The sequence below is a fragment of the Pseudorasbora parva genome, chromosome 3 (genome assembly GCF_024679245.1).
Source record: "Pseudorasbora parva isolate DD20220531a chromosome 3, ASM2467924v1, whole genome shotgun sequence".
NCBI lineage: Eukaryota > Metazoa > Chordata > Actinopteri > Cypriniformes > Gobionidae > Pseudorasbora > Pseudorasbora parva.
Genome location: NC_090174.1, coordinates 5,879,031 through 5,888,349, shown reverse-complemented (window position 1 = coordinate 5,888,349; position 9,319 = coordinate 5,879,031). Strand labels below are relative to the sequence as shown.

Here is a 9,319-nt window from a genome sequence, read left to right as displayed (position 1 = left end):
ACAGATGACACCATTATTGTCAAATGTATCCCTGTTCACATGGATCCACGGAAACAACTAAAACCGCTGTATTCTGCTGCCAGGACGGTAGTTGGCAATGCCACTTTGTAAAGATAAACATAAGACGCATGCGCAATACCGTTTTCAAAAGTTTGCCTTTTCATGCCCTCAAAAAAGCCATTTTAAACTAACGTTTAAATTGCATGTAAATGAACGTCCAAAACGTGTAAAAATGTTCTTGTCTAAACGGCTCCTAAGGTAAATATTTGTTTTTATTTCATGTAGGGCTGGGCGATATGGAGCAAAAAATATATCTCGATATATTTTGCTATATCTCGATATACGATATATATCTCGATATCTTTACAGGAAAAATAACCCCCTAAAAACTACAGCAAAAACAAATATGCCAAATACCACAAAAACTTTTTTTTTTAAATTGAAGTGCAAAGAGGTAGTCAAGTGCTTTTGCGACATTTAAAAAAAATAAAAAACTCCCTGATTACATAAATAATAATAATTTAACTGTAAAAGAAAATAAATAATATTGCCTTCTTTTCATTTATTTCATGCTTTCAAAAGATGAATCAAAGACTCCCTTTTTTACAGTTAAAGTAAACAGTAAGCATTTTGCAGAAAGATGGGGGCATGACTGAGATATAATTAAACTGATTTTGTCATAACACCATTTCCTGTTAAATTTGTATCAAAATTCAAACAGTGATGTTTGTCATGAGTTTGACCAAATTCAAACTCATCATGCAGATCATGTAGGCTACACATGAGCTGAATTTCACTTCTTTTCCAGTTACAGAACGAAATATGAATGTCAGAAGGTAGGCTATATGATAATATGATACAGTAACTTACAGAAGAGCACCGCGTGTCTCAGGACACCCGGGATGTCGCGTTTTTCCCTCTTGGTTAAAACGTGAATAGACCTATTCATCATAATGCCGTGATAAAGCTGACAAAATAATAATAGTAATGATATTGCAATACTTTTTAAATGTTTTCAAATGATATGCGATCATTTTGACATTTTAACCGAAAACTATGCGATCAGTTAGACACAGATCATAAACTGGCATGATTGCGACCGCGTCTCGCACCAGTAGTGTCAATCACCTGACTGTGGGTGAAACGTGCGATTTGAACTATGATGAACATTAATATTTCTTTATGAATTTTAGCAAGCAGTTGTGTTCGAAGGAAAACATGGTCTCTAAACTGAGTCCTGAACAACGTGCGCGCTTGTCAACATGATAACTAATCCTCACCTGGTTGTGGAAGCAGCCGTGATCAATGAGACAACACGCGAGGGGAGGGGGAACAAAAGCAAGAGGCGGGAGGCGCGCGAGGCTCCGCGAGCACAACACAGAGAAGGCAAACAAGCAAAGTGGCGGAATCAGAATTTAATATAAACAATATATCGATATATACGATATGTCCAAATCCATATCGAGCTGAAAAAATATCTCGATATATTTTAAATATCGAGATATCGCCCACCCCTAATTTCATGTTTAAATTAGATTTTGTAAGAGTCCTGCAATTCATTTTATTCTCCCACAACCCGCGCACACATACGTCGCCACTAAATCTTGTCCCGTCTTGTTGCGTGGGGTCCCGCGGGAGTGCAGGTTTAACGTCCATTCATTTCAACTACTTTTTCTACTATTTATTTGTGTCCTACACAATACAATAAATTAAGCATTTGGGTTTATTCTTTTGCTTGCCACAGGTGCTGTATAAAGATACCACATGGGTGATGGGTCATGTGATCACGAAGAGGCTGAAAGGGGCGGAGACCAAGCTGATGAAGTGTCTAAAAAGCATGCCCAGTAACGTCAGCCAGCCACTCAACACTTGCTACACTGCAGGTAAGATCATAAAAAATGTATTAACTCTGCATTTTTTATGCATCAAATATAAACACTTGTATAATAATTATTTTCTGACGTTGACAGTATTTTCTGAATCATAAAGTGATAACTACAGACATCCGAAATCGTCCCTTTAAAAACCTTTAGCTCCATTTTTTTTTTTTTTTTTTTTTTTTTATTTGTTTATTTGAGTAGGGACAAGTATGTCACATAAACAAATGTTACATACTACAACATTTTAGCCGAAGCTAATTCACAATGTCCGTCCCTAGTGAGCCTTTACAAAAGTAATATATCAACAAAGGGTGCGTCTCAATCCTCTGCCTAGTTCAGGGCACTGATCAGGGCTGACTCGTTGGCAAAATCCTTCCAGTGCACTGAAACGTTCACTCCCTAAAAAGTCCCACAATGCACTATAATGAAGACCAGGGAGCATTGATGCTCACTATGGGTGCGTCTCAAACAGCTCCCTCGCTCCCTACAGTAGTGAACCAGTATATTGTGTGCACTGGTAAGGACTCACTACACATTAGGAAACTGACGACTGTATTTCCGGTAACATGCAACGTCACAACATCAGGAAAACAGATATCTTTATTATATTATTTTTTAATGTTATTTAAAGCAGGGTTTTTTCAATCTTTTAGATGCCACAGATCCCTAAATATGATCATCCCTGTTGGAGACCCCCATCCCTCTCACAGGGGAATTTTATTTACATTATATTAAATATTATATTCATTTACTTTAAGTCTTTTATAAACACCTAATTTATACACAGAAATATGAAAATTATAGATCTAAAATTCATTTGTTACATTATTATATATTTTGTTCTACCCATGGTAGTAATGTATTATTATATGTATTATTTATTTTTTGTTTATTTATTTCATTTTAATCAAATATTTATTTATTTATTTAAATCACATTTTGTATTTCATTTATTTTAATCTATTTAATTTTTGCTCAGGTTCACATTCACACAAAACACATTATTTATTTATCTAGATCTAATTTATTGCTTTATTCGTTTATTTTAATCAAATTATAATTATTAATAATATTATTATATTCATTTATTTTTACAGTTTTTCTCTAGATTTTCTCCACGAACCCGCTTTCTCACCCCCTTGCGGCCCCCTGGGGATCCTTGGACCCCAGCAAAAACACCTGATTTAAATTGTATTATGATAAATACTTTGCTTGTTACATATACACTGATCAGGCATAACATTATGACCTATATTGTGTTGGTCCCCCTTTTGCCGCCAAAACAGCCCTGGACTGTGAAGGCATGGACTCCACTAGACCCCTGAATATGTGCTGTGGTATCTGGCTCCAAGATGTAAGCAGCAGATTCTTTAGGTCATGTAAGTTGTGAGGTTGGGCCTCCATGGATCGGACTTGTTTGTTCAGCACATCCCACAGATGCTCGATTGGATTGAGATCTGGGGAATTTGGAGACCAAGTCTACACCTCAAACTCATCGTTTTGCTTCTCAAACCATTCCTGAACCATTTTTGCTTTGTGGCAGGCGCATTATCCTGCTGGAAGAGCCACAGCCACCAGGGAATACCGTTTCCATGAAAGGCTGAACATGGTCTTCAACAATGCTTAGGTAGGTGGTACATGTCAAAGTAACATCCACATGGATTGCAGGACCCAAGGTTTCCCAGCAGAACATTGTTCAAAGCATCACACTGCCTCCACTAGCTTACTTTCTTCCCATAGTGCATCTTGGTGCCATGTGTCCCAGGTAAGCCACACAGGGGTCAGCATGGGCACCCTGACTGGTCTCCGGCTATGCAGCCCCATACACAACAAACTGATGCACTGTGTATTCTGACACCTTTCTATTAGAACTAGAATTAACTTCAGCAATTTGAGCTCCAGTAGCTCATCTGTTTGATCTGAGATACTGACCACTGCAGACCGAGAACACCCCACAAGAGCTGCAGTTTTGGATTTTTTGGAGTCATCTAGCATCACAATTTGGCCCTTGTCAAACTCGCTCAAATCCTTATGCTTGTCCATTTTTCCTGCTTCTATCACATCAACTTTGAGGATAAAATGTTCACTTGCAGCCTAATATATACCACCCACTAACAGCAGCCATGATGAAGAGATCATCAGTGTTATTCATTTCACCTGTCAGGTCATAATGTTGTCTGATCGATCGGTGTACCTGCAACATTGTAACAGCTGTAAATAAACTATAAACTATATTGTTTAAATGACATCTTTCGATGTCGAGTTGGCTCACGTGATTTGTGTTTTGCGCTTTAAAACTTTTGTCCAGATTTCTTTTCTGGATATGTATGCAAATTAGGGCATGCAATACGTTTTGCATATTCAAACAACATTTTAGAAAACTTGCAATACAAAACAATTGTAATGTGCTGTGATTCATCAACTATTGTGATATCTATTAGCATGCTTGAATTAAAGCATTTTCTTCTGTAGTAATCAGCAACAGAGGATGAGTTGTGAAATTGTGTTGACTATAGGGAAGTGTCCACAATTTTGACTCTAGCTTTAGACTCAGTTGCTTGATTATTAATAAAGGTGAGATCCTCTGTTGTAGAAGTTCTTGTTCATACCAAAACCTTGAAATATTTCAAAATATTTACTCTGTGCCTGATTATGAAGTATGTGCTTCTGTCTTAGGAATTTACTTCCTGGAGTCTGGATCCACCCTTCAGCTCTCTGTTCCCCGTAAATCTGCAGAGCTCAACCTCTCGGCTCACGCTACCTTCATGGGCCTCTTCAGAATATGACACACACAGAGACACACACCTAAATCAAGTGACAGAAACCCTTTCATCCTCTGCGTGATACTTTTAGTCCCACGTGTGAGAATTGGTTCGTTTTATTCTGAAATATGTGCCAAGAGCTTTTGATGTGGTGAATGGGTGACATCTAGTGGACAGTTTAAGCACTAACAAGCTGAAAACGGTACAAGCATGTGTTTATTACCAGTGGTACTACACTGTTTGAATGTGGTATCATGGTAATTCCATGTATGTTTGGATGTAAATATCCTGTTATATGAATGTGTTAATAATTCAGTGCCATAGTATGTGTCATAATGCCAGGTGTTACTCTCTGATCTGATATATTGTATTGCACCATGGTAATTCCCCTTCATTTTGATTGCTAAATAAATTCAGAGCCGTCTTGTGTGATATCCACATAACCTACAGCTTTCAATAATAATGATGATATGCAACTATAATAACCCCTCATCCAACACGTTTTCAGAGTTTACAAGTTTAGTATAAACTAAAAATGAAGCTAACAAATACATAGTGGTTTCTGCACACACATCTGTGCAAACACTGATAATAAATAGTTTATCCTTTTCAATAAACGAGACATTATAATCTTCCCATCACCTGTTCTCTTCTAATGTTACAACTTCAGTTATTATTTCTATTTATTGCGACTTTATATGGAAAAACTGATAACAGAAATAATCATTAGCATTTAAGAAGTGGTTTTCCCAAAAGTAATTATTTTTACACGGCAAATAAACATCTAAAATAAGGGATTTGTAATCATTTGCATTTATTTTTTTATTTTGTATTGTTTTTAGTGTATGCATGTTCACACAAAAAAAGAAAATAATAATAATTTGGATGGACCTGCAACATTGTCAGACAATAGATCAGGGTGTTATCAAATTACTCTTCTTTCATAGCCAGACAGACAGATAGAGAGACCGACAGACAGACAGAGAAAAAGATAGATAGATAGATAGATAGATAGATAGATAGATAGATAGATAGATAGATAGATAGATAGATAGATAGATAGATAGATAGATAGATAGATAGATAGATAGATAGATAGAGTGGTCTCTCATGTATTGCCTCTGTTCTTCTCTCTTCTTCTCTTCTCTCTCAGTCTGTTTCTGTGTGATGTGAACGTTCATTTTTTCCCATCATTGCTCAGATAACCTCTCTGACCTGATAAAGCATTGAATGTGCGCAGTCATATGTTTTTTCTGAGCGTTGTTCATTAATCATGAAGATTACATTGTGTGCCGGCGACCCGGAGACTCTGGACCAACACAAATACATCCAAACGAATCTGATGTAGGTACAGTGGCCCCAAACAGTTTTTGGACACTTAAACAAGAAAATGACTAAATATTGCATGTAACATTGATATAATAATAATAATAATAATAATAATAATAATAATAATAATAATAATAAGGTTTTGGCCGCTTTCTGGTAGAAGACTTGTGAATTAGACAGGAACTTGAGAAATGAGCAGGATTATGTCTTTATAATAATAATGGTTTCTGGTTTTTGTTGTTGTTTTTTTTTTCAAACAATCCCCATAGAAAGAATGAAAAGAAACACTTTTGTTTAAATATTATATTCGCTTGACACCACACATGGATAGATTCACTGACTGCAGAAATATTGTGGTCAGAATTATTGGCCCTTGGTAAATATGAACAAATAAGCCTGTAAAAAAATTAATATGCAATGCTAATGCTTTTGGCACCCTTTTATTTAATACTTTTTTAACCTTCTTTTGCCAAGATGATGCCTGATGAGTTTAGAGATCAGAGACCATCCCTCCATCCAGCTCATCTCTCATCTTCTCTAGGGTTCAGGTCAGGAACTGCACGCTCATGGCAGAAGCTTCATTTTGTGCTCAGTCACACATCTGTGTGTTGAGTTTGATGTTTGTTTTGGATCATTGTCCTGATGTAGGATCCAACCACGGCCCATTATCAGATTTCTAGCAGAAGCCGTCAGGTTTTTTTAGATTTCTTTTATCAGTTGGTATTTGCTAGAATCCATAATGCCATGTATCTGAAGAAGATGCAACCTAAAGATGACAATGTGATTAAGAACAGATAGTTAAAGGACCCGATTGGCCTCCGCCATCTAGAGTCTCATGACAGAGAGTAATTTTTGTTAGTCTGTTTTTCTTTTCTTTTTTACTGCACTAAAATCACCTTGGACCCAGTTCGTTTTTGCAAGTTATTGCAAAAATGGCTCAGAAAAGTGAAGTAATTTCTAAAAAAAGATATGGCTTCATTTGATACCACTTGGTTTAATATTTTGCTGTCCAATACACTGATTTCTGTACATGTCAAAGTGCAACTTACACAAGCTTCTGTGTGTAAATGTACATGAAGTACAACCCAGGAAGCTATATGTCATCAAAACTTAGTTTTGTGTGTGTGTGTGTGTGTGTGTGTGTGTGTGTGTGTGTGTGTGTGTGTGTGTGTGTGTGTGTGTGTGTGTGTGTGTGTGTGTGTGTGTGTGTGTGACTTCCTTACCACTTGTTCCATGCAGAGGTCAGGAAGGCCTTCACTCAGAGGAATAAAACACAAGAGAACGGACAGAATAGGAATGAAAGACTGCCTCTTCCTCCCATTTTGGCGACTGGCACTAGGGGTGACCTTTATTGTCTGGCAGGGTCAGGTTTGGTTGCTGATGTAATAACAATTTCCACACCACACACACACACACATTCTCTTTCTCCCGCTCATGCATACAGCCGGCCCACCGCTCCAGCTCCTGACAGGATGACTGTGTTTGTCATTACTCAGAGGAGTTTAGACTACAGGAAAGCACCCGGGCAGACACTGACCTCGCCATTCACTGCAATGATGGCAGAGCCTGTTTTTGGACATGGCATACAGTATACCACGTTTGTTTATTTTTGTTTTGATATTTGCGTTCTGGACATCATGGTACTATGTTTATTACCTATCAATGTTTTTGGAGCTGGTACTGCGGTCATAAAGACTTTTAGTCATGTACTATGGCAGTGTCATGAGTTCACTTACTAAAAAAGTACACAGCAAATAAATAGTTCAAACATGTATCAAAATTAAGTCATTTCATGTTTAAAAAAAAAAAGGAAAACATATTTTTTGCTGTGCACCATGTAAATTCACCTAAAGGATTGTTAGGACCACCACACTATTACTGTGTTTGACCCCCTTTCGCCTTCAGAACTGCCTTAATTTTACGTGGCGTTGATTCAACAAGGTGCTGAAAGCATTCTTTAGAAATGTTGGCTCATATTGATAGGATAGCATCTTGCAGTTGATGGAGATTTGTGGGATGCACATCCAGGGCATGAAGCTCCCGTTCCACCACATCCCAAAGATGCTCTATTGGGTTGAGATCTGGTGACTGTGGGGGGCATTTTAGTACAGTGAACACATTGTCATGTTCAAGGAACCAATTTGAAATTATTTGAGCTTTGTGACATGGTGCATTATCCTGCTGGAAGTAGCCATCAGAGGATGGGTACATGGTGGTCATAAAGGGATGGACATGGTCAGAAACAATGCTCAGGTAGGCCGTGGCATTTAAACGATGCCCAATTGGCACTAAGGGGCCTAAAGTGTGCCAAGAAAACATCCCCCACACCATTACACCACCACCACCAGCCTGCACAATGGTAACAAGGCATGATGGATCCATGTTCTCATTCTGTTTACGCTAAATTCTGACTCTACCATCTGAATGTCTCAACAGAAATCGAGACTCATCAGACCAGGCAACATTTTTCCAGTCTTCAACTGTCCAATTTTAGTGAGCTTGTGCAAATTGTAGCCTCTTTTTCCTATTTGTAGTGGAGATGAGTGGTACCCGGTGGGGTCTTACGCTGATGTAGCCCATCTGCCTCAAGGTTGTGCGTGTTGTGGCTTCACAGATGCTTTGCTGCATACCTCGGTTGTAACGAGTGGTTATTTCAGTCAAAGTTGCTCTTCTATCAGCTTGAATCAGTCAGCCCATTCTCCTCTGACCTCTAGCATCAACAAGGCATTTTCGCCCACAGGACTGCCGCTTACTGGATGTTTTTCCCTTTTCACACCAGTCTTTGTAAACCCTAGAAATGGTTGTGCGTGAAAATTAGTCCATTGAGTGCAAGAATAAATACCAAATAAATTTCCAAATATACAAATAATGTAAAATAAAAGGTATAACAACTTCTCTTGCCTTATGTGCCATTTTTTCCTCCTCCGTTTCCCTCAGATAAACAAGGAGAGCGCCTTTGGTGATATAAATGATTGTAAATGAGCATAAGCCCTGTACAGTTCGCCATGCTTTGGTTACATCTAGCTCCAGCAAGTCCTTGTTCTCAGGCAGTTTGGCGTGAGTTTGCCTGGAACGCTACAAAGTCGTGAGTCGTGGTTTGACGTTGTAACTTACAGGCTCAAAAACCTGCCTGGAACTTTAAGTAGGCGAACTGAGATGAGACATAAGCCCTATTCGGACGGTAATTGTTTCTCGTGGGGTCATAAGGTATTTTCATCATTTACAGGGGCTAGTCTGTGATTTTATTGCAGTCCAAATCCAGAATGTCAGTGTTTTTCTCCCACCCGCCACGTAAAAATACCTGGCCAAATTACCTACCGTTTTTTGACAAACAGTAAGGTCGTGTGG

At 38.2% G+C, this 9,319-nt stretch overlaps 1 protein-coding gene across 5 annotated transcripts in view; it reads left to right on the top strand.

Moving 5' to 3' along the window:
- The window catches only part of tnfsf13 (TNF superfamily member 13), a 10,085-nt gene extending 4,808 nt beyond the window's left edge, over nucleotides 1-5,277 (top strand). For 4 of the 5 annotated variants that reach the window (XM_067439895.1, XM_067439894.1, XM_067439893.1 and 1 more), the window contains 2 exons: nucleotides 1,745-1,883; nucleotides 4,557-5,277. In XM_067439895.1, the coding sequence (XP_067295996.1) occupies nucleotides 1,745-1,883; nucleotides 4,557-4,666 (249 nt within the window). In that variant the 3' untranslated portion in view covers nucleotides 4,667-5,277. Of the gene's footprint in view, nucleotides 1-1,744; nucleotides 1,884-3,423; nucleotides 3,508-4,556 lie in introns of all 5 variants that reach the window. The other variant, XM_067439896.1, reaches the window with a different exon arrangement.
- Nucleotides 5,278-9,319: the final 4,042 nt, after the last annotated feature.